Genomic DNA, 27271 nt, shown 5'->3' with positions numbered 1-27271 from the left:
TACAGTCATACTGCCTTTCTTGGAGGAATACACAGATTGTCATGCAGTGGTGTGCTTCTTGTGTGCCATCTGGACTAGTAACCAGAACTTTCCACTTCTGCTCCTTGAGGAAGAGGGAAAATGAGACGACAGCCAGGGGCATATTTGAATCCAAGGGACAAGGACAGCCAGCCTGGTTCAAGTAAGAAGAGGTCAGATTTAATAAACTCAAGATAAGCTTTATGGTTTCAATATATTTTATTGTATGTATTTATTTATTTTGGATAGAAACAGAAATCAAGAGAGGAGGGGAGGGAAAGAGAAAACATGAGAAAGAGAGATACTCACAGCACAGCATTGCTTCACCACTCATGAAGCTTCCCCCGTGCAGGTGGGGACTGGGGTCTTGATCCCTGGTCCTCGTGCATGGTATAGTATGCACTTCGCCAGATGCACCTTTGTCAGACCCTTCAAATAAGCTTTAATAGTGCAGCCCCAGTGCTCGTCCCATTCAACAAGGCTTTATGTCAAGGGTGGGGAACCATTTTTTTTTTCTACCAAAGGCCATTTGGCTATTTGTAGCATCATTCTTGGACCATACCAAATCATCAACTTAAAAATGAGCGTTTAGGACATTGCTATGAAAAAAAAAAGTTGCCAGTTGTATTGAGTTTCAAGTCTCACCTGTGGTTGCCTTGGCAGGACCAGACCAGATGATTTATAGAGTCCGAAGGCTGGGTATTTCCCACGCCGGCTTTAGATAAACCAATCCTGATGAGAACATAGGAAGCCCTATGAGCCTGGCTCATGTCATAGCCACTGTACAAAAAGATATCAGGGGCTTGGGTGGTACAGTGCTTGGCTGAGTACACACATTATCATGCACAAAGAAAGGGCCTGGGTGTAAGCCCCTGGTCCCCACCTGTAGGGGGAAAGCTTCACAAGCGATGAAGCAGTGCTGTAGGTCTCTCTCTCTGTGTGTCCTTCTCCATCTCATCCTTCCCTCTCAATTCCTGTCTCTATCCCAAATAAATAAAATATTTACATACATAAATTTAAATACATAAAGATGTCAGCATGCTCTAGGATTCAGATGAAAGCTAGCCTGGATCAATCTTAAATGTACTTGTGCATTTATACATTCAGCATATATGTTTGCATAGTTATTAAGTGCAAGATGCTGAAGTAGCTGCTCTAGATTCCCAGAGAGCTCTTCTCAAGTGAGCATATGGTCTGGCAGAAGAAAGGAGACAACTGTGATCCAACATAAAAAGGAGACATTTTGGGGGGTCGGGCGGTAGTGCAGCAGGTTAAGCGCAGGTGGCGCAAAGCGCATGGACCCGCGTCAGTATCCCGGTTGGAGCCCCCGGCTCCCCACTTAGAAGGGAGCTGCTTCACAGGCAGTGAAGCAGGTCTGCAGGTGTCTGTCTTTCCCTCCCCCTCTCTGTTTTCCCCTCCTCTCCATTTCTCTCTGTCCTATCCAGCAACAACGACATCAATAGTAACTACAATAGAACAACAAGGAGAACAAAAGGGAATAAGTAGGTATAAATTTTTTTTAAAAAGTAGACATTTTTTTAATTAGTGATTTAATGTTGATTTACAAAATTATAAGATAAAGGGGGTACAATTCCACACTCTTATCTACTTCCAGAGGTCTGTGTACCCATTTCCTCCATTGAAAACTGTTCTCCAAAGGACATAAATGTGGGTTGACTCCATATCTCTATCTACCTACCTATTTGTCTGTCTGTCTATCTTTTTTGCCCATTTTTTTTGTACAATCCTACCTTCACTTTCTTTTAAAGTCACACTTACAGCTATAACTACTTCTGAGTACTCTTCCTTTTTTCCTCTTCTCTCTCAGATACGAGAAACAATTCCTGACTCTATTTTCCAGATTCACTTCCCTTTCAGTGACGGTATACAAACAAGATTCTTTGGGTCCTGGTGGAAATGAGTTTCAGAACCCTCTGGTTATCTTCCCCTATCATTTACCCCTTTGGGAATGTGGACCAAAATTCTTTTTGGGGAGCAGAAGCTAGGAGTTTTGGCTTCTTGTAATCTCCTCTGGAAATGGACATTGGCAAGTTGATCCATACCCCTAACCTGTTTCTATTTTTCCCTGGTGGGGTAGAATCAAAGAAGAAATGTCTATGATGCAAGAGTAAAATTACAAGAAAAAATTATAAATAACTTCTTAGTTCAGTGTTACAAAGACTAAATATCAATGTTAACTGTCATTGAATAAAAACAAATCATTGAAGTTACTTGAGAACCTGCCCAACTTTTGCTATCTAAAATTCTAGAGCAAAAATAATTGTTTTTCATCAAAAGTTATTCATTTGATTCTTTGGGTGAATTCCTCCCTGCATTTCTAATTGACAGCTAATGTGATTTTTCTAAATCAGAGTGAGAGCCAAAGGAGATAGCAAATCTCACAGAACAACTTAACAATTGAGAAATAAAGGCTGTAGTACTTGTAAAAAAAAAAAAAAAGTAGACATTTTGTGGTCCAGTGCATAAAGCATTGTTCTCTCAAGCATGAGGTCCTGAGTTTAGTCCCCAGCTGCACATGAACCAAAGTGGTGTCTGGTTCTTTCTTCCTCTCCTTCTATCTTTTCCATTAATAAATAAATAAAATCTTTAAAAAAAAGAAAATAAAGACGTTCAGGGGGGTCAGGCAGTAGCGCAGCGGGTTAAGCGTACATGGCACAAAGCACAAGGCCCAGCTTAAGGATCCTGGTTCAAGTCCTTGGCTCCCCACCTGTGGGGGGAGGATCACTTCACAGGTAGTGAAGCAGGGCTGCAGGTGTCTGTATTTCTTTCCCCCCTCTCTGTCTCCCCATCTCGATTTCTCTCTGTCCTATCCAACAACAACAAAAGCAATGACAACAAGGGCACCAAAATGGGAAAAATGGCCTCCAGGAGTGGTCGATTCGTAGTGCAGGCACCAAGACCCAGCAATAAACCTGGAGGCAAAAGAAAGAAAGAAAGTAGGCGTTTCCAAGGAAATTGTGCTAAGGGATGGCCAAGCAGGATGAGTTATTACTCCAGTTGGAATAAATTTCAGTGGCTGGAAATCAGGGAAGGCTTCCAGGAGGAGATGATGTTTGGGTAAGGCCTGAAAGGGTGGAGTAGAGTTGTGTAATACAATGACAGCATGAGTCTAGAAGCTTCCAGGAGAAAGGAACAGATTGTCCAGAGGCATTTGGTGTCCACAAGGAGTTCCATAGGACCAAAGCAGAGAGTGCTGGGAAGGGTGTGTGTGTGTGTGTGTGTGTGTGTGTGTGTGTGTGTGTGTGTTAGAATGTTTGGTTTAAGAGGAGGGTCATATGGCCTGGCACTGATGCACCTGATTGAGCCTACGTGTTACCACGTGTAAGGACCCAGGTTCAAGCCGTCCCCCAGTCCCCACCTGCAGGGGAAAGCTTCATGAGTGATGAAGCTGGTCTAAAAGTATCTCTCTATCTCTCTTCTTCTCTATCTCCGCCTTCCCTCATGATTTCTCTCTGTCTCTATTAAAAATATGTTTTTAAAAAAAGGTTAAAAAAGGGGAAAAAAAACAGGGAGTCGGGCGGTAGCGCAGCGGGTTAAGTGCAGTTTGGCATGAAGTGCAAGGACCGGCATAAGGATTCTGGTTCAAGCCCCTGGCTCCCCACCTGCAGGGGAGTCACTTCACAGGAGGTGAAGCAGGTTTGCAGGTGTCTTTCTCTCCCCCTCTCTGTCTTCCCCTCCTCTCTCCATTTCTCTCCTATCCAACAACAACAACATCAATAACAACAATAATAACTACAACAATAAAAAACAATAAGGGCAACAAAAGGGAATAAGTAAATAAATAAATAAATAAATATTTAACAAAAACAAAAAGGAAAAAGAGAAATAGAGGCTCAAGGATTGTGGAAATCCTTGAATGCCATACCAGGATGCAAATTTGATTTTATCCTGCCACCGTGGTGGAAGTTGTGAAGAGCATAAACACCCGAAAGAGCTGTTTTTGCAGCAAATCCCATGCAGCCACAGTATGTTGGGCAAGGTGAGCTGGGTCAGGAAGAGGGAAGGAAGGAGAGAACACCAGTTAGGAGGCTATTACAAAGACCCAGGAAAGGGAGGAATGGCACTGCAGCAGAAGCAGGGAACAGAGACCAATAGAAGGGCAGATAAAAGCTATCTCACACCCGCCAGAGGAGTGAGTCTGAGTTAGTCCTGATGCTTCCAAACTGGAAAGAAGGTTGGTTTGTTTTCGGCCACCAGGGTTCCAGGATTATCAATGGAGCTAGGTGCTGGCGCTATGAATCCACTCCTCCGGGTGGCCTTTTTTTTTTTATCTTTTTGTTCCCTCTTTTTTTTTTTTTTTTTGATAGGACAAAGAGAAATTGAGAAGGGAGGAGGAGACAGAGATAGAGACACCTGCGGTACTTTTATAAGTCACCACTTCCGTATCTTTTGCTTTTCTTTCTTTTTTTTTTTTTGCCTCCAGAGTTATCACTGGGGCTCAGTGCCTGCACTACAAATCCACTGCTCCTGGAGGCCATTTTTTTCCCTTTTGTTGCCCTTGTTGTTGTTATCGCTATTGCTACTGCTGTCATTGCTGCTGGATAGGATAGAGAGAAATCGAGAGAAGAGGGGAAGACAGACGGGTAGAGACAGACACTTGCAGGCCTGCTTCACTGCTCATGAAGTGACCCCCCCCCTTCAGATGGGGAACTGGGGCTAGAACCGGAGTCCTTGCACTTCCCACCATGTGCGCTTAACCTGCTGTGCCACTGGCCCGGCTTCCAAATCACCACTTCTGAAGCACCCCCCCTCCCCCTACAGCTGGGGAGCAAGGGCTTAAGCCTGGGTGCTTGTACATGGTAACTTGTGCACTTAACCAGTGTGCCACTGCCCACCCTGTAAGAAGATCTTATTAAGTGGCGGGACTGTGGGTGGGGGGACAGACATTGATTTTGAGTTGCTAGGTGGATGCTTGGGTGAGGCTGAGCAAGAAGCAGAGCCACAGATCTGGAAATTCCCTTTGTGGGCAAGAGGTTCTATTTCACAGTGCCCGTGAGAATCATCATGGGTTCAAGAGAGCACCCTCAATGGTTAAGAACATATTAGGCAGAACCGTGCAAACCCATGATAGTACATGTGACTGGGGGACAAGTGACTGTTCCTATGCTGGTCTAAACAGAGGTAAGCTTTAACAATCCAGCTATAAGTGGTTTCATACCTTGGAAACAACTGACACACACTTCATATTGTCCCTGTATAGTTACTTGTTTCTCCTCCTCCTCTTCCTCTTCTTCTTCCTCTCCTTCTCCTTCTCCTTCCTTCTTCCCCTCCTTCCTCTTTCCTTTTTTTGATATATATATATATATATATATTTGTTTGTTTATTTTCCCTTTTGTTGCCCTTGTTTTTCATTGTTGTTGTAGTTACTGTTGTCGTCGTTGTTGGATAGAACAGAGAGAAATGGAGAGAGGAGGGGAAGACAGAGAGGAGGAAAGAAAGATAGACACCTGCAGACCTGCTTCACCACCTGTGAAGCGACTCCCCTGCAGGTGGGGAGCCGGGGGTTCGATCTGAGATCCTTACGCCGGTCCTTGTGCTTTGCACCATGGCACTTAAACTGATGCACTACCACCCAACTCCCTCTTCTTTCCTTTTATTATAGATTTATTTTATTTTTATTTGGCAAGACCGAGAAATTGAGAAGGGAGAAGGAGAGAGGGTGGGAGGGAGAGAGAAGTAGAGACACCTGCAGCCCTGCTTCACCACTTGTGAAGCTTCCTCCCCTGCAGGTGGGGACCTGAGGTTTGAACCCAGGTCCTTGTGCACTATAATGCATATACTCTACTAGGTTTACCACCACTCAGCCCTGAGGCACGGCTGTTACCCAAGGACAAGAAAGGTATTATTTTCTCCCCATATTTTCTGGACTTGGAAACCTTTGCCCAGTTGTCTCCTCTTCAGTTTAACTGCTTCAGTGGAGTCATTTTCAATAGGCCTTTCTCCCCTCGTGTTAACCGTCCTTGCTCTTGCTACAAAGGAGCCTTAGTAAGTCCTTTCTGAAGTTGTCCTTGAAAAGACACCCTTCACCAGGCTTCAGAGTGGAGAAAGCCACTCAGCCTCAGAGAGATCAGCATATTAGCCGTCTATTCAGCATTCAAGCATCTGCCAAAGGAAACACGTGAATGAGAGCCTTCTAGCCAGATTTGTGTTCACAGTATAAACACACACGCTGTTCCTCCCCGTACCCCCCCCCCCACCACAAAGAATTTGAAAGAATCGGAACGCAGTGCCTCTAGAAAGCCCTTTCCAGCCAGCACCCCTCCCTCATTTGCCAAAACCTGGGCCCCAGACAACTTTTATTTATTTTTTGCAGCTGAGTTAAAAAATGCCTACAGCCAAACGTAATTGCTATCATGGAAAATACTGACACTACTCAACTTAAGAGCCTCCGATGGTTCTAGCTTTTTCAGTTCCAACACGATGAGTTTTTTTTTTTTTTTAAATAGAAAGCCAAGAGGCTCTGTGGGGTAGAACTCTTAAGAAACATAGAGACTGGGCAGGGGCATGGGGAGACATCTTTCAATGAATTCAATCCATAAACACGATGTCTGCTTCTTCCATCCTACTTAGCCCTTCTGTAATCAAGAAAACAGCTTACCCCAGTGATTTATGACTGCTATCTTGGACAGATATGGAATGTCACCTTGACTTGGGACATGGATTTTCCACAATCCCTGACCCTTGTGTTAGTGTACAAAGAAAAAAAAATTGAAACATGTTGATGGCTGCCGAGAGTTGGCTTGCATTGTGTAAGGATGGATGAGAATGCTCTGAATCCTTAACCACTTGTTTATGTACCACTCATGACAGTTGATTGGCATACGACAATTGACGAGGGAGGCCCTCACACGCTATATCACACTGAGTATCGTTTACCCTGTTACATTCATTCTTAGTTTTCTTTTTGATAGAGACAGAATTTGAGAGGGAAAGGAGAGACAAGGAGACAGAAGGAGATAAACTGGCCAGGGCTGCTCCACTGCTCATGAAGCTTTTCCCCTGCAAGCGGGGACCAGGGGCTTGAACCTGGGTCCTTGCACACAGTAATGTGTGTGCTCTACCAGGTGCACTGCTGCGTGGCCATTGCTTTCATTCCTATTGAGTAATACTTTCAGCTTAGAGTTTTAATTCCGAACACCTGATTAGTTACTGACAAAAGTGAATGATTATTTAATTCCTTCAGGTAGATTGCAGTGTGATCACCAGACTGTGGGAAGGTTTGCACAGCTGAGAATGAAGTGGGGTCCCTCCTTCACATCCCCCCATTTTTTTACTTCTATTTATTTTATTTCAAATATTTTACTTATTTATTGAGAAAGATAGGAGGAAAGAAAGAACCAGACATAACTCTGGTACATGTCCTGCCAAGGACTGAACTCAGGACCTTATGCCCAAGAGTTCAAGGCTTTATCCACTGCACCACCTCCTAAACCACCAATAGATACTTCTATATACCAGAACAAGGTTGATGACCACAAGCATGAACTTTTAACCATAGGCTGCTAAGTGCTCACTGCACAAGCCCAGGAAGTAAAGTAGGCTGGGTCTCTGAGAGTATGGGAGGAGACAGTCAAATGAGGTCAGTCACTAGCTGGAGTATCCTGTGGTGCCCCACATACCGCCCTTGCCATCATAGAAAGTATTAAGAGACATAGGCTTGGGAGTCAGTCCCACAGGAAAATACAGGACAACGCAAGATAATTATCTCCTTGCTATGTTATTCTAATGTATTTGAAACGCCTGCCTCACCTTCATGGCACCACCCATACCCATTCTTAGTTTCTGTCTCTGAATAATGCCACTCACCACCTGACACTTTTTTTTTTTATTTCTCAGACCCTTGCTCACTGATAGCCCATTTTCCTAGTCATTCTTTAAACTCCACAAAAGCAGAACTTTGTTCACTGTTTGGTGGTGTGCTGGGCAACTAGGTTACCCCTCATAATCTTCATGGAAAGGATGAATGAAATGTCAACTCTAACCCTCAAATTATACACTAGAGAAGTTTTCCTTGGGAGGTTGGATTCTACCAGCATGACGACAAACAACCTTAACCCTAAGCCTAACCTCCATTTTTTAAGGAGATAGAGACAGATAGATAGATCAAGCCTAAACATTTTTTTCCTGGAGAGATCCTCTTGAATGCCTATTTGTAAAGTCCAGCAAAGTCCACACACACACACACACACACACACACACACACACACACACACACACACACACAAGGAAAGAGGAAGGAGGGGAAGGAGGAAGGAGGGGAAGAAGGAAGGAGAAGGAGAGGAAGGAGAGGAAGAGGGAGGAGAAGGAGGAGGGGAAGAGAAAGAAGAAGAGTAAGAGGAGGAGGAGGAACAATTGTACAGGGACAATACGAAGTTTGTGTCAGTTGTTTCCAAGGGGTGTGTGTGTGTGTGAGTGTGTGTGTGTGTGTGTGTGTGTGTGTGTGTAGATAAAGGCATTGATAACCTTTCCAAGCTTGAAAGCGTTTGAAAGGATTATGTCACTTTGATCTCTCACTGACTGGAGGTTCTAAGTTGTTTCTGTTTTCTTTCTTCCTCTTCCCTCTACCCCCTCTCCTCTTCTTTCTGTCTTGTCACCAGGTTGACTGCTGGGGCTCATTACCTACATGATATGTGTCAGTCTCATGGCTTTTTTTTCTTTTAATTTGTTAGACAGTGAAAGACAGAGAGGTAGAGACAGAGAGAGGAGGGACATTTCTCCATTCCCCCACTTATCCTGAAGCTCTCTTCTTCCCTCCAGACACTCCCATGTGGTGGCCCAGAGCCTGAACCCAGGTCTCCTCGAATGGTAACATGTGCACTGTACTGAATGAGCCCCCAGCTGGTCCTCCTATTCTTTCTGTTGTTATAGTCAAGGAAATAGAGGACACAGTGTGTCCGTAATCAGGTTGGAAGTGGGACTCGATCCAGATTCAATTCCCAGTATTCAGATGACCTCCACTTACACCCCCACATACAGACCCCAGAAAGAGCTGTACCCTGCCCTGCCCCGTAGCTAGGCGTTTGTGTGACTCGCTCACTCTGTGTCTTTCTACATGGTTGCTTATTGTCTCTATAGTTGGATTTGCCTGGGTTCCACTGCTGAAGGATGGGAGGATCTTCACCTTTGAACTGCAGCTGCCTGTGTCAGCCAATCTTCCTCCCGGCTACCTGAACCTCAATGATGCAGACTCCAGAAAGGTAGGAAAATGTCCTTGTGGGGTGAAGTCACCTTGGTTGAATTGTTGAGAAGAGGAATTCCTTTGGGCTGGTTGGGTATCTACCCAGGGTGCTGTCTGAAGACTGGTTCTGGGCCACAGGAGAGAGGGAGAGGGAGAGGGTGACAGAGAGAGGGGAGGGGAAGGGGGAGGGAGAGAGAATAGGAAATGAATGTTGAAGGATTTCTAGAAATGTTTTCAACATCGTGACAATGTATTCTCAGATCTGTTGATTTCGCATAACAGGTATTTATTTTTGCTATCAGGTGGGGCCTCTGGGCCTCGGTGCCTGCCCAGCTCCACCACTCTTGGTGCCCATGATGTTTAGAGAGAGGGTGAAAGACAGAGAGACAGTGTGAAAGAGAGTTAGAACAAGGAGAGTCATCTGTAGCACCGCCCCATCTTTTGTGAAGCTCCCCCCAAGCCCCCCATAGATGCTCCCATACGGGAACAGGGGCTCAAACCCGGGTCCTCAAGCATAATGTTTGCCTTCTACCAGGTGTGCCACTATCTAAGCCTTGCAGTAACAATTCTCAAAACTAAGAATTGGATTTTGTCTTCCGGAACCAAAAAAAAAAAGTTTTGATTTTAATTTTTTTTTAAATTTCTTTGTTGGGGAATTAATGTTTTACAGTTGACTGTATATTTTAATTGTTGTATACTGGATTAAAAGTATTGGTCTGCAAAGACTTGGGATTTCCAGGTGACTGATTTGTTCTAAAGCTGGGTTCTTTCCTCCCACTTATATCCCTTTGTGTGTGACACTCCATTTCGTTTCTGGAAAAAGGTCAAAATTGTCTAAAAGGGGAGTCGGGTAGTAGCGCAGTAGGTTAAGTGCACTTGGCGTGAAGCTCAAGGACCAGTGTAAGGATCCCGGTTTGAGCCCCGGGCTTCCTACCTGGAGGGGAGTCGCTTCACAGGCGTTGAAGCAGGTCTGCAGGTCTTTCTCTCTCCCTCTCTATCTTCTCCTCCTCTCTCCATTTCTCTCTGTCCTATCCAACAACGACGACATCAGTAACAACAATAATAACTACAACAATAAAAAAGTTGTCTAAAAGTGTTATGCGTTACTCCTCTCTCTGTTGCTACCCTTCCAGAAACCTGTGTGTTCTTTGTTCACAGCAATCGAATGTGGATATTAAGTGGGTGGATGGGGCAAAACCTTTGCTGAAGATTAAAAGCCACTTAGAGTCTACCATTTATACTCAAGTAAGTTGCACCATCTTAATTCCCTCAGTGGTCAGTGTTAGTACTCAAGGATATATCTTCATTAAAGTAGAAAGCATTTCAATAATAATAATAATAATAGTTATTATTATAATTATCACCAGACATAACACTGCTCATCTGTGGTTTCTGTTGCTCCCTTCCTTCCAATGTCTAAGCAGCCCAGCTTCAGATGCGACCCAGTCCCAAAAGGAATTAAGCGGTGGCTTGACCAGTTAGGTGTACCCTGGGACCCACTTGGTGTGTTGGGTATAGGCTGCATTTTACTTGGCTTTGGTACCCTGCTGCTTTGTCACACTGGTACCCTGCTGCTTTGTCACACTGTATGTAGTCCAGCTGACCATGGGACTACATGCCCACTGTTGCTGGTAGTTGTAGCCGTTGAATCTAGGTGTTGGAACAGTGCGTAAAGAGGTTTCCAAGGCATGTGAGAAATGACAGGTGTAGAGGCATCATCTGAGGGTCAAGAGTTAAGCTTCACATGTCTTTGGCCATCTCCTTTCCAGGATTTACATGTGCACAAATTCTTCCATCACTGTCAGCTGATTCAGTCAGGTTCCAAAGAGGTCCCGGGTGAGCTCATTAAATATCTAAAGGTAAGTGAACTGCTGCTTTCTGCAGAAAACTTAATTTTTTTTTGTGTGTGATTTTTCTGTTGCCACAATTTAGTCTGCGTGTGTGTATGTGTTGGGGGGTGGTGGTTTGGAATCAAACACTTTACAATCCTCTGGGCCATGAAACCTTGAAGGAACACTTTTTAAAATATTTTATTTATTTATTTATTTATTTATTTATTTATTTATTTATTCCCTTTTGTTGACCTTGTTGTTTTATTGTTGTTGTTACTGATGTCATCGTTGTTGGGTAGAACAGAGAGAAATGTCTCCACAGAGAGGGGGAGAGAAGGATAGACACCTGCAGACCTGCTTTGCCGCCTGTGAAGTGACCCCCCTGCAGGTGGGGAGTGGGGGGGGCTCGAACCAGGATCCTTGAGTCGGTCCTTGTGCTTTGTGCCACCTGCGCTTAACCCGCTGTGCTACCGAAGGAACACTTTCTAGGATGCACTTTCCCATCCAGTGGCAGTGGAGAAACAGGGTTTGCTAAGCTCAGCCCTTTTTCTCAAGGGGAAAAAATGTTCCTCGCACTTCCAGAAATACATCTCCCAGGCATCTCCGCTCTTCCTGCGGACTATCCAATCAAAGCAGAGAATGCTGGGGGGGTGGGTGGGCAGGCAACATGGCAGTCACCTTTGCTTGGAGTAGCACTTGAAATGCTTTCTGTGCCTAGGGAGTGGGGAAAGATAGTCAAACAGGCTAACTAAGGAGAGAGAAATCTAGTCACTGGTCTTCAAGCGGGCTAGCATGTTCAGAGATGGTGTGCCAAGTGTCTGGAGAATCTGAGATTCTGTGTGTATCCTAACTGTTAAAAATGGGTGCAGGTCACAGCCGAGTTGAATGTAACATTCTTCTTACGTTGTTGCCCTTTGGTTGCTATAATCATGGCAAGTGAGGTGTGTGTGTGTGTGTGTGTGTGTGTGTGTGTGTGTGTGTGTGTTTCCCTCAGAATTATTAGTGAGACGTGGTGCCTGCATGCCTCCACCATTTCTGATGCCCATTTCTTCCTCTTTTCTCTCTTTGATAGAGGGTGAGAGACACAGAGAGAAAGACAGGCAGAGAGCAAGGAAGTCACCTTTATCTGCTTTACCACTGGTAAAGCTTTCCCCATGCAGGCACGGCTCAGGGACTTGAACCTTGTTCCTCGTACATGGTAGCATGTGTGTTCTACCTGGTAACCAACCCACCATTGGCCCTTTGAGATTCTGATTTTAAACGAAGTCCTTACTGGATTCCATTTGGGACACTTGTTATTGCTCAATGATTGTCTCAGAAATCAGAAAACATGTTCATTTCTTCCAGAGAGATCTATAACTTAAAATTGTGTGTGTGTGTGTGTGTGTGTGTGTGTGTGTGTCTGTGTCTGTGTCTGTATTTTCAGAGATCAGCATCTGTTCCTAACTCTGTGACTGACTTAAAGTTCCAAATCTTTGTTTTTCTCATCTGTCCCAGAGGAAGGACATTAATATCCATCCTGTTGGGTAGTTGTCAGGCTGAAATGAGACAGGATATCTGCTCTACAGTCTTCATTGTGTTCATGATTTCTTATTTGGGAATATATTCTGAACAGTGGGATTGTAAATAAAACAAACAAACAAACAAGTTGTCTTATTGAAGAGCATGTTTCCTCCCTTCCTCCCTCCTTCTCTCCTTTCCTTCCTTCTCCCTGCTCTTTCTTTCTCCCTTTCTTTCTTTCTCTCTCTCTCTCTCTCTCTCTCTCTCTCTCTCTCTCTCTTTCTTTCTTTCTCTCTCCCTTTCTTCCTCCAGGGTTATCGCTGGGGCTCAGTATCTGCACTATGAATCTACTGTTTCTGGCAGCCGTGTTTGTTTGTTTGTTTTGTTTGGATAAGGCAGAGAGAAATTGAGAACAGGAGGGGCGATATAAAGGGAGAAAGATACACACCTGCAGACCTGCTTCACCACTTGCAAAGTGACCCCCCACCCCCTCCCACACAGGTGGGGAGCTTGGGGCTCGAACTAGGATCCTTGCTCGGTCCCTGCCTTTGTACTATGTGCCCTTGACCTGGTGCACCACTGCCCAAACCCCGAGGGCTTATTTTCTTGTGGAGGCAGATGGACAATAGCAATTGAGACTTTTTTTAAAAAAGTTTGATAGCTATTATATCATGTCAAATATGTATCCTGTCAAGTGGTGCTAAAGTGCTATAAAGAAAATATGGGTGGGGAGGTAGATAGCATAATGGTTATGCCAACAGACTCTCATGCCTGAGGTCCCAGCTTCAGTCTCCCACACCACCACCATATGCCAGAGTTTAGCAGTGCTCTGGTAAAATAAATAAATAAATAAATAAATAAATAAATAAATAAAGTACCAAAATATAGTGGAGGCGAATGAAGAAATGATAAGGAGTTTTGTTCATATTAGAAGCTGTCAGAGAAGATGACCTTGCTGGTCAGATGCCATTTGACCAGAGTCCTAGAGAAAATGAAGGCATCAGCTATCCAGATATGTGGGAGGGGGGAGTAGGGGACACCAAGGAGAACGACCTTGAGAAACCTGGTTGTGTGTGAACCTGGCATGGGAGGGATCAACCAGTGCTTTGGGTGGGGAGCTGCAGAGCCAGGATGTCAGACTTGGGCAAGGAATTTCAATTGTATTTGAGTGAGATCTCCTGAGACTTGGAACCCAGAAGTGACATGATGTGACTTTGGTTAACCTGCTGCCTTCCTACATAAGAAACAAGCTGTCAGAAGGGTAGAAGCAGAGATAGTCAATAAATGGTGACTGTGATGATCACGAAGAAGTATGAACCTCTTTCAGATCCTTGTCTTAAGTTCTGACTTTGCACGGTTTGTGCTGATACTGTGGGTCCTCCTTTTCTGCTGACGGAGAAGGTAAATTGACTATGTCATCCTCTCTCTCTGTCTACCAAAATTATCTCTGGGGCACCACAAATGAATGCTTCCACCACTCCCATTAAACTCTTTTTAGACAGAGTTAGAGGGAGACATAAAGGGAGAGATAGATTAGAGAGACAAGAGGGAGAGGGAGCAGGTCAGGCAATGGCACACTGGGTTAAGTGAACATAGTACAAAGTGCCAGGACCGGTGTAAGGATCCCAGTTCGAGCTCCTGGCTCCTGTACAGGGAGTTCGCTTCACAAATGGTGAAGCAGGTCTGCAGGTGTCTGTTTTTCTCTCTCCCTCTCTATCTTTCCCGCCCCTCTCAGTTTCTCTCTGTCCTACCCTATTGGGGAAAAATAAATAAGTAAAAAAAGTTTGCCAGGAGCGGTGGATTCATAGTGCAGTTACTGAGCCCTTGTGATAACTCTGGAGGCAATAAATAAATAAATAAATAAATAAATAAATAAATAAATAAATAAGAGGGAGAGAGGGAGAGGGCGACACCACAGTGCGGCTCCACATCTTGTGGAGCTTTCCCTGTGCAGGTGCCCCTGTGCAGTGGTGGGGGCTCAAACCTGGGTCCTCATAGGTGGCAAAGTGTGTATCCATTGGGCAAGCTATTTCCCAGCTTCTGGAATACACCATTTTCATCTACTGGTATACCTAACTTGGCTGTGTGAGGGGTAGAGGGGTACTCACCGCTTATGTTTTGCAAGGTGTGCCATTTCTGATTTTTATGTGGCCTATGCTCGCCATCTAGTGGCCGCACATGTAATGTCCATTGATTGCAGAAATCGCTATTGCTTGCTGGAAGGCTACTGTAGCCATGGAAAAGAAAACTTGTTTCACTCTGTGGTTATTCAGATGGTTAAGAGCAATAGCTGAACCTCATCTGGACATGAACCTTTGGACGCTTGGCACCAAGCCATTTCTTCCAGATCTTACATTCTTTTTTTTTTTTTTTTTTTTTTTTTTTTAGTATTTATTCGTTCTCTTTTGTTGCCCTTGTTGCTTGATTGTTGTAGTTATTATTGTTGTCGTCATTGTTGGCTAGGACAGAGAGAAATGGAGAGAGGAGGGGAAGACAGAGGGGGAGAGAAATATAGACACCTGCAGACCTGCTTCACTGCCTGTGAAGCGATGACCCCACTCCCGGCAGGTGGGGAGCCGGGGGCTCGAACTGGGATCCTCATGTTGGTCCTTGCGCTTTGCGCCATGTATGCCTAACCCACTGCGCTACTGCCCGACTCCCAGATCTTATATTCTTGTGCCTCTGGAAATGACATTGTTTTACCAGCTTGTAGAAATGAATCACTTAGGGTCCCTGCTGTTCATAAGGATCGTCCAGCTGATTGGAGAGTCAGGACCCAGGGAAATCAAATGTGAATTGAAGTCAGCAGTACAAGTGTTAGTCCACAGCGTTAGTTGGCTTCAGTGTCAAGCGCACCATTATAGGTTCTCAGTGTTAACTATTCAGTGATCTCAGGAACCACAGAGAATAGAGGGCTCCCATGATTCGCTCACCCCTTGATTTCTTACTTTATTCCTTTATCCTCATATGTACCAAATGTCAACCCCCAATGAAATAAATGTTACACTGGATGCTACGAATCTAGAGGGACAATGATTCAGACAGCACTTACTTATCCTAGTTGGGGGAGAGAAATTCTTATTCGTCCAGAGGTTCAGAAAATACATGCTTAGTGTTGAGAGAGCTGTGAAGTACCGAAACTAGGCCAGCAGGACTAATGCCTAACCCAGGGGGTGCCTTCTTTCAACAGATAGGATTATCAGTGGCAGTGGGGGCTGGGGAGGTAGTGTAATGGTTAGGCTAAAAGACTTTCATGCCTAGGGAACCAAAATTGCCAGGTTCAATTCCCAGCTCCACCGTAAGCCAGAGCTGAGCCATGCTGTGATGGAAAAATATACATATATATATCATTTTGGAGAAGTTAGCTCACTTGGATAGCGCGTTATTTTGCAGTGGGCATGAACAAGGTTCAAGCTCATCCTCACCTCACTGAAGGAAGCTTTAGTGCTATGGTCTGTCTGTCTTTCTGTGTGTCTTTTTAGCTGTCAACTATGTATATTAGGAACTGACTCTTCGATCTGGGGGGAAAAAAACGATGTGAGGAAGAAAACACTGGGGAAGAAATTAATCTTCCTCTATTACTCAAGTACTGATGGACCTAAGAAGCAATAAAATTGATCCCAGGAGAGAGTAATGCCAGAAAAGACAAACTTGGGGCAAGGTGGCAGCACACCAGATGGTGTACACATGTTACCATCCTTAAGGACCCCGGTTCAAGCCCCTAGTGCCCACCTGCAGGGGGAAAGCTTCACAAGTGGTGAAGCAGGGCTGCAAGTGTCTCTCTGTCTCTCTCCTCAATATATCTCTGTCTCTATATCCAAAATAAATGCATAAATAAATAGTTTTAAAGGAAAGGACACACTTTAGTTAGTATGCATGGGGAGATCCTTAGAATAATAGAACCTACCATGTGAGGTCAAGAACTCCTCCCAGTGAGGTCACTCAGAACAGAATGACTTCTGGAAACGGAACGGAGAAAAAAACATTGCTGTTTTGTGAAAAAGGAAGTCAGTCCATCTCTCACCTCCTAGACTGCCAGAAATACCCAGATTTTGTTTAATATGGTGTCAGGGGATTGAAACTAGGGGCTGCCACATGCATATTACCACTGAGCCACCTCCTGAACCCCCTTTTTCATATTTGTATATAGTAATTAAAAATAAAGGACTTTGGGGATGGCTTTGGCTCGGGGTTTAAGACAAAAAGAGTTTATTACATCGCTGTACAGCTGTACGGTACAGTATTAATTAGGCACAACAAAATAGGCAATGGGACAGAGATAGGCTAGGCCAGAGCCATTGAGTCCATAAGTTCGTTACCAGAGCTTGACTACACATGATGAGTTTCCTGGGAGAGGCAGCATGGCGGGAGTCTGAGGTGAAGGAAAGAGTGCAGGAAAAGAGAGAGAGTTCTGGGGGGCTGGCACTGAAGTCACTTGGTTTATGTAAGTCTTCTAGCCCTCTGCGAATTACTTTCCTGTCCCAACACTTATAGATTGTAATTGTTATTTCTTTATTAGTGATCGTAAGAGTGGTTCACAAGATGATAAAATTCTAGGAGTCAAGCTTCACATAGCATCAATTGCCAGAGTACCATCTCCCTTCTCATCTCCCCCAACTACTGTAGTTCTCACAAAATCGGAGAGACAGTTTGGCTGTGTTTTTTTTTTTTCCTCTCTCTCTTTCTCCTTTTTTTTTTTGTTTACAAGTTCATGTACATTAATTGTCTCTATTCCATATATGAGCAAAACCATTTGGTTTTACTTGGTATTTCATGAAGCAACACCACTTCCTAGTAATTAATTAATTAATTAGTTCATTTATTTCCCCTTGCCAGACCTTTAGTGTTCCAGGCTGAAAGAGACAGAAAATGTCAAGGTAGTGTTGCTCTCAGTGGACTGCAAAAGTTACCATGCTCAAGGACCTGGGTTCAAGCCCTCAGGCCCCACCTGCTGGAGGGAAGATTCATGAGTGGCAAAGCAGGGGTACAGGTGTCCTGTTTCTTTCTTCCAGTACATCTCCCTCTTCCCTCTCAGTTTCTCTCTGTCTGTTTTTCAAAAAAGCCTGTGGGAGTGGTGGCTTTGTTTTGCAGGCACCAAGTCCCAGCGATGGCTGATAGCAAGAAAATAAGAGAGACAGGTTGGGAGCCATGAGAAAGACAACAGTGAAGTTTGCTGGTGCAGTGAGAGCCTAACTCTAACCCCAGTCCTGTGCATGACCAAGCAGGCACCCTCCCTAGGTGAACTATCTTGCTGACTTTTTTTTTTTCTTCTTCTTCTTCTATTTTTAGAATGGAGAGGGAGGGAAAGTGCAAGAACAAACCTCAGCCCACCACCCATGGAGCTTGTCCTGGCTGCTCCGTATTTAGATGAAGCTCTACTTTCAAAGAACTGTCACTTAGCTTCATGGATCTTTCGTATGGTTCTTAGACAGACTCGCTAAATGAGGGAGGGGCTCAAATATATAGGATTGTGAAAAAGGAGACAGCAAAACAAACACTGCAGAAATTAAAAGTATCATGTGATCATGGAAGGTTTCTAGGAACGATATGCCACCCAGCTAGAGGACCTGGAAGATTCAGAAAAGTTCCTAGAAGTGTATATATAACCTTTTTTTTTCCTCCAGGGTTATCACTGGGGCTCAGTGCCTGCACTACGAATCCACTGCTCCTGGAGGCCATTTTTCCCATTTTGTTGCCCTTGTTGCTGTGCTTATTGTACTTGCTATTGTTGTCATTATTATTCTTGTTGTTGGATAGGACAGAGAGAAATCAAGAGAAGAGGGGAAGGCAGAGAGGAGGAAAGACACCTACAGACCTGCTTCACCACTTGTGAAGTGACTCCCCTGAAGGTGGGGAGCCGAGCCAGAGGCTCGAACTAGGATCCTTACGCCAGCTCTTGCACTTTGCTCCATGTGTGCTTAACCCACTGCACTGTCACCCAGCTCCCTATGTGTAACCTTTTTTTTTAATTTAAGAAAGGATAAATTAACAAATCCATAGGGTAGGAGGGGTACAACTCCACACAATTCCCACCACCCAATCTCCATATCCCACCCCCTCCCCTGATAGCTTTCCCATTCTCTATCCCTCTGGGAGCATGGACCCAGGGTCATTGTGGGTTGCAGAAGGTGGAAGGTCTGGCTTCTGTAATTGCTTCCCCGCTGAACATGGACGTTGACTGGTCGATCCATACTCCCAGTCTGCCTCTCTCTTTCCCTAGTAGGGTGGGTCTCTGGGGAAGCGGAGCTCCAGGACACATTGGTGGGGTCTTCAGTCCGGGGAAGCCTGGCCGGCATCCTGATGACATCTGGAACCTGGTGACTGAAAAGAGAGTTAACATACAAAGCCAAACAAATTGTTGAGCAATCATGGACCCAAAGCTTGGAATAGTGGAGAGGAAGTGTTAGGGGGGTACTCACTGCAAACTCTAGTGTACTTCTGCTTTCAGGTATGTATTTTGCAGTAGTTTGTGGATACGTGTGAACATATGCTCTCTCTCACAGAACCTGGTCTATATCTAGGTTTTGGGACTTTTTTAGAAAGTGAACCACCTGGGATGGAATTAGAGAATACTGTGAAAGGAAAGGTCTCACCCGAGTAATGAAGCTGAAGGGTTGTCATTCCACACGTGAAGTCTCTGGACACAGTCTTGAGCTGAAGCATGTTGAGGTGGTAATCATTGTATTGATTAGGTTGCGATTAGCAGATGCAATATTATTTGATATGGATTGGGAGAGGCATACGGGAAAGTGGGCCCTATCCAAAGGTTCCAGGACTGGGGGAAGTGATAGAGACTCTATAGTGGAGATGTGAGGTTCCTGCTGTCTTAGGGTTCAAAAAGACAATGGATAGTTAATGTTATCACATTATTTGGTAATTGGGTTAACTTTGAAAAGTCCTTTTGTTAGGGTTTGCTGTACAGTACTCAGTATCTTGTATATAGCTGTGCTGTTGGTTGCTATGTGTAACCTTCTAAAACTAAAGATCAACAAGAACACTTGGCTAGACCAATCAAAGCCACAGAAATTAAAACAGTCATCAAGGGCCTTCCAGCAATAACAGTCCAGGCCCAGATGATTTTACAAGTGAATTCTACAAAATCTTTAAGGAAGAGCTAATATCAGTACTTAAAAAATTTTTTTAAATTATTTTTATTTATTTATTGGCTAGAGACGGCCAGAAATAGAACGGGAAGGGAATGATAGAGAGGGAGAAAGACAGAGATACCTGCAGCCCTACTTCACTGCTCGTGAAGCTTTCTCCCTCCAGGTGGGGACCAGGGGCTTAAACCCTGGTCCTTGCACATTTTAATGTGCACTCAACCAGGTGCCCCACCGCCCCCAGCCCCACACTGGTACTTTTTAAGCTCCTCCAGACTATCGAGGACACAGGAATTCTCCCTACCACTTTCTGTGAAAGCAACGTCGTCCTGATACCAAAAGCAGACTGAGACCCAACAAAAACAGAAAACTACAGACTGCTATCTATCTCTGATGACCGTAGATGCTAAGATATGGAACAAAGTTCTAGCCACCCAGATACAGCAGTATTTTAAAAAGATTATGTACATCCTAACCAAGAGGGATTTATTCCAAGTATGCAGCTAAAGCTCCCGGCTGAAAGGATCGCAGAACAGTACAGTGGGTGTGGGTACCTTGCAACAACTGTTTGAAGGATGGTGGGTGTGAGGGTGGGGGACATTTTAGGCAGAACACAGTGAACAGAGGAGGAGGGAGGACAGCAGGACAATAGGAAAGGAGTCGAAATAAGAGACAAAAGAGAAAAGCCAGCCACAAAGGTATGACCAAGTCTTTGACAGCTTAGCTCATAGCGGCTTGCACTGTCTGAAACAAGGGGACAGTGGCATTATCTGCTGTGCTTTTTAAAGAGAACATGCTGGTCACCGCATTGCAAATCAGTTACAGAGAGGCCATACCAGTGCAGGGAGGAAAATTCTACAAGGAATGCCCAGCTCTGTTTTCCACCTGACATTATTCTGCTTTACTTATCCACCTTTACTTTGCTATTTATACATGCCCTCCTACATCCTGATTTTTTTTTGGCTTACTTGTTTTATTTGATTTGATTTATGGAACCCAGGCTTCCTGTGGGTGCTATCTCACACCCCTGGGTTGATTTCCATTATGGTAGAAATAGAAAAAAAAAAAAGGAGCTTTCCCTGGTGCCACGGCTTCTTCCATGTGGTGTCGGGACTCAGACTTGGGCTGCACACACACAGCAAGGTACAGGGCCTACCCTGTGCAAGCTATCTCTCTGATGCCCCACCTGCTTTTTGTAATGTAACACTTGGAGATGAACCAGGGGCCTCACCCATTCATGACAATGCTAGTGCTCATTTGTAAAATTCCGCATACTTAGAAAAAAAAAGAGGAAGGAGGAAAACAGAGGAGGGAGGGAAGGAGACAGTTGGAGGGAGAGGGAAAGAGAGAGAGAGAGGGAGAGAGAGAGAGAGAGAGATATCCATGGAGTTCTGGAGTTCCTTTTGGCTCTGTTCATGGTGCTCCCAAGTGGTACTGGCGTGGTAGCCAGAACATCGTACATCTCATGTCTTCTGCGTTACCTGCAGAGCCATCTCCTGGACCCAGTTCTACTTAATTTTTCTTTCTGACTATCTTAAAAAAAAAAAAAAAGAGTGCAAGAGGCCACCGCACCAAAGCTTCCTTCAATGTGGTGGAGGCCTGGGCTCGAACATGGGTCGTGCACATGGCAAAGCAGCTCACTATCCAAAGGAACTGTTTCTCTTACCCTCTACTTACATTTTTTGAAAAAAAAATATTTATAAAAAGGAAACACTGACAAAAACTATAAGATAAGAGGGGTACAACTCCACATAATTCCCACCACCAGAGCTCCGTATCCCATCCCCCCCCCCCGATAGCTTTCCTATTCTTTATCCCTCTGGGAGTATGGACCCAGGGTCATTGTGGGGTGCAGAAGGTGGAAGGTCTGGCTTCTGTAATTGCTTCCTCGCTGAACATGGGCTTCGACAGGTCGATCCATACTCCCAGCCTGTTTCTCTCGTTCCCTAATGGGACAGGGGGCTCTGGGGAAACCGGGGCTCTACTTACATCTTAAGCTTCCTCCTCTCAGAATGTTTGCCTCCCATCCCCTGCCCACTTGCTGACTCAGTGCTTCATCCTTGGTGTGTTTTCTATACGTGCTGTGTGTTGTTCACCATGTGTATTACACTGGTTGAGTTTCATGCCTTTCTGCCCAGCTGGAATTTGTTAGGTGGCACCATCCATGCTTTTGTTGTCTTGTTTTTTTCTATGTGCTTGGCATTTGGAAGTTCATTCACTGTGCCTTTTTTTCAATTAGTGAATGAATAACTATCTCACTGAAGTGGGGCTTTGAACTTAATATGGGAGCATGGCTAAGGCTTGTCTGAAAACTGTAAGCAAAGGCCCGGATGTGTGTGGTATATTACGGAGGCAAGTCACCCATTATCCTTGTGGACTGATGAGTGTTCAGGCTATAATGAAGGTTGGGTGTGCCTTTGGGAACTTGGACTTAAGGCCGTAGGTCATGGGGTGCAGCACGCCTTGGCTCACGTGGTAGAGCACACACGTTACCCTGCACAAGGACCCCGGCCTCTGCCTCCTGGGAGGAAGCTTCATGAGTGGGCGAAGCAGTGCTGTAGGTGTCTCTTTTTATCAGTATTGAATTTTATTTATTTATTATTGGATAGAGCCAGAAAGAAATTGAGAAGTGAAGGAGAGATAGAGACCTGCAGCCCTGCTTCATCACTCATCAAGCTTTTCCCCCTGCAGGTGGGGACCAGGAGCTTGAACCTAGGTCCTTGCACTGTATCATGTGATCCCTTAACCAGGTGTGCCCCAGCCTGCCCCCCGGATCTCCCCCCCCTCTTTCCTGCTCTGTCTCCCCCAGGCCTCTCATTTGCCCTCTGTCTCTATTAAGTAACACACAAAAAGAAGAAATGGCTGCTGGAAGCAGTGGACTCCTAATGAAGGCACCAAGCCCTAATGATAACCCTGGTGGCATTAAAAATAAAATAAAATACAATAAAGACCCTAAGTCATCAGAGTGTCTCTCTACATGGGCACTATGTATATTTTGAGGACACACTACTACATTGTGGTAAGGGGCTGGCTTGTGCATCTCATTGTAGCCAAGAGTATCCCTGCCCTCTGCTCACTAATGTCAATAGCACCTTCCAGTTGGGACAACCTCCACACAGAATATCCTGTTGGGGGGGTGGCAGGAAAAGTGGTTGAGAGACTGTGCTATGGGAAATGGGGTTGGGTTATGAGTGTCAAACAGTGTTTATGGATCTCCAGATATAACCAGTGTTCGAGGAAGATGACTGTGGAAATTAGAGCTGGGCTGGGCATATTGGGAACAAAGAGAAAATACTTTAGTGCAGAGACTGACTGGCTAGGAAGGTGATTTTGGGAAAGATAGAAAGGAAGAGGCTAGGGGCCAGGCGGTGGGGCACATGCTTCATGTGCAAGGACCTGGATTCAAATCCTCAGTCCCACCAGCAAAGGGGAAACTTCATAAACAGTGAAGCAGAGCTGCAGGTCTCTCTCTCCCTCTCCCTCTCTCCCCTCCTCCTCTCTCCTCTCCCTCTCCCTCTCTCCCTATGTCTCCCTTTCTTTTGGATTTCTTTCTGTCTCTATCCAACAAATAATAATTTTTAAAAAGAGAAAGGTATGGGGGGAGGAAGCTTTCCCCCGCTGCAGACGGAGACCAGGGGCTCAAACCTGGGGCTTTGCACATTGTAACATGTGTACTCAACTGGCTGTGCCACCAATGCTTGTCCATTTGTGTTTGCAAGAATAGAGAGTGGCACTTTTGCAGGCAAATGAACAAGGCTGGACAGAGTGGAGCAAGTGCAAAACGTGTTCCTGGCTTTTGAAATTAAAACAGGAAGTTTCAAGAAATACACCCCCCTCTCCCCATGAGCTCAGTGCTGGCTGGTTTGTGCTTTGCTACTTTTTTTTAATGCACATTGCACCTGTTTTCTTGGCTCTGCTGTTGCTCTTCAAGTCCACTATGACAAAACCCTGAACAAAAGAATGACAGAGATGGGGATGGGCAAGTGAGGCAAATATGAAGAAGGAAGTAGAGCACCTGGTTGAGTACACATGTTACCCTGTGCAAGGACTCGGGTTTGAGCGTGTGCTCCCCACCTACAGGGAGAAAGCTTCAAAAATTGTGGAGCAGGCTTGCGGGTGTCTCTCCTTTTCTCTCCCTCTCCATCTCTCCTTCCCTTCTCAATTTCTCTCTGCTCTATCAAAGAAAAAAATAGAAGAAGAAAAAAAAGGGAAAATTAGCCGCCTGGAGCAGTAGGTTCATAGCGATGGCACCGAGGCCCAGGACAATTCTGGTGGCAACTTAAAAAAAAGTATAAAAGAAAAAAATGCTGAGTTCCTTAAGGCTGGACACATTAACTCATCTCTTTATGAATGTGGATTGAAGGGAAGAGAGGGATTTGACATATGCTGCTGCGTGTTGCATTTCTTTGTATATATGAACACGTTTCTTCTTTTCAATGTGGACAGGAAGGAGCATTAGCACATGGGAAAAACCCACTGTGAGGCCCTTAGAATGTCACACTGCCTGCACGAAGCCAGTCATGTCAAGAATCACACTTTATTGAATCCCACTTAATTTCACACCTGAGTGACTGGTGGCCCACATTCCCCTGAGGGACACACTGAATGTTGGGACCTAAACAGTCAACACCACCCACTCCCCCAGAACCTCCCAATCCAATAGGACTTTGGTTTCCCAAGCTAGTCATTTCTATTCTGAGACCTGTTTATCCCAAATCTCCTCATTAACCCCCAGAAAAGCCTTTCATGTGAAAATGAAACAAAAAAAAGTGTGAGTGCTGAAGTTAAGATGGCAAAAAGAAAGTCATCAGCCAAGTCCCCATAGCCCCTCTGGAGCCCACAGATAAGCAAGCCGGTAGGCTAGTGCTGATTGATTTCCCCTCACTACTTTTAATTTTCTTTTTGTGGTTTTGCCTGTGTGAATTAGGTCCTATTTCTGTTGGCTTCCCTAACTAATAATGACTTCTTTTAGTGCTTACATGCCATGGAGATCCAAGTCATGATACAGTTCCTACCTGTAATCCTGATACAACTCTTCCGAGTACTCACGAACATGACCCAGGAAGATGATGTGCCCTTCAACTGCACCATGTGAGTGAGTTTCAATGGGCTTGGTACAAAGCGAGCCCCATTTCTTTCCTCCGTCTTCACTTTACTTAGTAAATGGCTCTTCCCAAGGGGGGACCCAGAAGTAGGAAATTGAATGTCGTAGGTTTTTTTTCTTTTCTTTTCTTTTATGTTTTTTTTTTCCTAGTTTGCGGCAGGACTTGTCACCCTAGGGTTAGAAGCCCTACTAAGCCTAACTGGGTCCTGCCCCACCACTGGCCTTAAAGCATTGTTGCAGATGTCAATCACCTGGGAGTGGAGAGCGTTTTGGCTCGTTCTGTGTCCACACCGCACTCCCTAATGATTCAGCCAGAAGTTCTGAGACTGTATGCAATGTCAGTATATAGACATAGATAGATACATAGATATGGGTATCATCTTCATTTTTATAACATTTTATTTCTTTTAAAATTTTTTTCCATTATCTTTATTTACTGGATAAAGACAGCCAGAAATCGAGAAGGAAAGGGGTGATACAAGAGAGACAAGAGAGACATCTGCAACATTGCTTCACCACTTACAAAGCATCCCCCCTGTAGGTGGAGACTGGGGGCTTGAACCTGGGTCCTTGTGCACTGTAACATGTTTGCTCAACCAGGTGTGCCACCACCCAGCCCGCATTTTCTTTTTTTTTTTTAATTTTTTTGTTAACTTTATTTATTAAATAGAGACAACCAGAAATTGAGAGAGAAGGGAGAAGGATAGGGAAAGAGAGAAAGACACCTACAGCCCTGCTTCACTACTTGTGAAGCTTTTCCCCTGAAGGGGGTGACCAGGGGCTTGAACCCAAATCCTTGCACACTGTAATGTGTGTGCACTTGACCAGGTGGGCCACCATCTGACCCTCTTTATAACATTTTCTGAGTGACTCCATAAGACAAGAGAGTTTGAACACCATTGTCTCAAGCCAGTGTTCTTCAAAAGGCTTTTCTTTTCTTCCATTGTGGAATGGTTGTGCACCAGTGCTGCCCAGTATGGTAACTGTTGGCCATATATTGCTACTGAGTGCTTGAAATGTAGTTCCCGCTAGCTATGTCTCTATGATTTAACTGACCAGCCACATGTGGCTAGTTAGTGGCTTTCATGTTGGAAGGAGTGGCCTGTGCTTGTTCATTTCTCTCTTTTTTAAAAAAAATCATCTTTATTGGATAGAGTCAGTCAGAAATCAAGAGAAAAGAGGTAGATAGAGAGACACCTGCAGCCCTGCCTCACAACTTGAAAAGCTTCCCCCCCTGCAGATGGAGACCAGGGGCTCCAACCTGGGGCTTTGCACATTGTAACATGTGTACTCAACTGGCTGTGCCACCAATGCTTGTCCATTTGTGATTGCAAGAATAGAGAGTGGCACTTTTGCAGGCAAATGAACAAGGCTGGACAGAGTGGAGCAGGTGCAAAACGTGTTCCTGGCTTTTGAAATTAAAACAGGAAGTTTCAAGAAATACACCCCCCTCTCCCCATGAGCTCAGTGCTGGCTGGTTTGTGCTTTGCTACTTTTTTAAATGCACATTGCACCTGTTTCCTTGGCTCTGCTTTTGAAGGTATTCTGGTTGAACAGCTTAAAAAAAAAAAAAGAGTCCACTTGTCCAGTGGATCTCAAATGTCAAATGTTGTTGCCAAACAGCCTCCCTGGAGCTATTCACCAATCTGATCATTATATTTCAGGCCAGCCCTTAGAGGTCAGAAAACTCCTGGAAGAGGGGCCCTGAAATATCCTTCCTTCCAGGTGTTTCTGCTGGTCTTGAGTACCACTGCTCTCAACTATAAAAACTTCGGTGGCTTTTCCTGATGTATTACCTATCTGAGTTTCCATCATTATAGCTCTCCTTTCTTCCTCTCCCCATTGTGTCATCCCTGTTGACATGCTTTATGTTTTTGCTCTTCCTTATTCTTTTTACATTTTTTATTATCTCTTTTTATACTTTTTAAAATATTTATTTATTCCCTTTTGTTGCCCTTGTTTTATTGCAGTTATTGTTGTTGTTGTTGACAACAACAACAGAAAGAAATGGAGAGAGGAGGGGAAGACGGGGAGAGAAAGAGAGACACCTGCAGACCTGCTTCACCACCTGTGAAGCAACTCCCCTGCAGGTGGGGAGCCGGGGGTTCAAACCGGGATCCTTAAGCTGGTCCTTACACTTTGTGCCACCTGCGCTTAACCCGCTGTGCTACTGCCCGACTCCTTTTATTATCTTTATTGGATAGAGACAGTAAAAAATCAAGAGGTCAGGGGGAGATAAGAGAGGAAGATAGACAGAGAGACCTACAACACTGCTTTACCACTCATACAGATTTCCCCCTACAGGTGAGGGACTGGGGGTTTAAATCCGGGTCTTTGTACGTTGTAGTGTGTGCACTCCGCTAGGTATGCCACCACCCAGCCCCCTTCCTCATTCTATTCACCTTGATTTTCCCCAGTGCCAATTTCAGTATTTCCCTTGAGTTGAGCTCCTTTGCTATGGAGTAGCCAGGCCCACCCTGCAAAATGTAGACAGACATTTAGAAGAAAGCTCCCTCTC

At 44.8% G+C, this 27271-nt stretch overlaps 1 protein-coding gene across 4 annotated transcripts in view; it reads left to right on the top strand.

The window, feature by feature from the left end:
* DOCK11 (dedicator of cytokinesis 11) overlaps positions 1-27271 on the top strand; it is a 328799-nt gene that overhangs the window by 181118 nt on the left and 120410 nt on the right. For all 4 annotated transcript variants that reach the window (XM_060182487.1, XM_060182486.1, XM_007530393.3 and 1 more), the window contains exons 21-24: positions 9115-9236; positions 10376-10462; positions 10987-11076; positions 24622-24740. In XM_060182487.1, coding sequence (XP_060038470.1) covers positions 9115-9236; positions 10376-10462; positions 10987-11076; positions 24622-24740 — 418 coding nt within the window. The remainder of the gene's footprint in view (positions 1-9114; positions 9237-10375; positions 10463-10986; positions 11077-24621; positions 24741-27271) is intronic.

The sequence above is a fragment of the Erinaceus europaeus genome, chromosome X, assembly GCF_950295315.1.
Source record: "Erinaceus europaeus chromosome X, mEriEur2.1, whole genome shotgun sequence".
NCBI lineage: Eukaryota > Metazoa > Chordata > Mammalia > Eulipotyphla > Erinaceidae > Erinaceus > Erinaceus europaeus.
The sequence above is the reverse complement of the archived record's forward strand: the minus strand, read 5'-3'. Positions and strand labels throughout refer to the sequence as shown.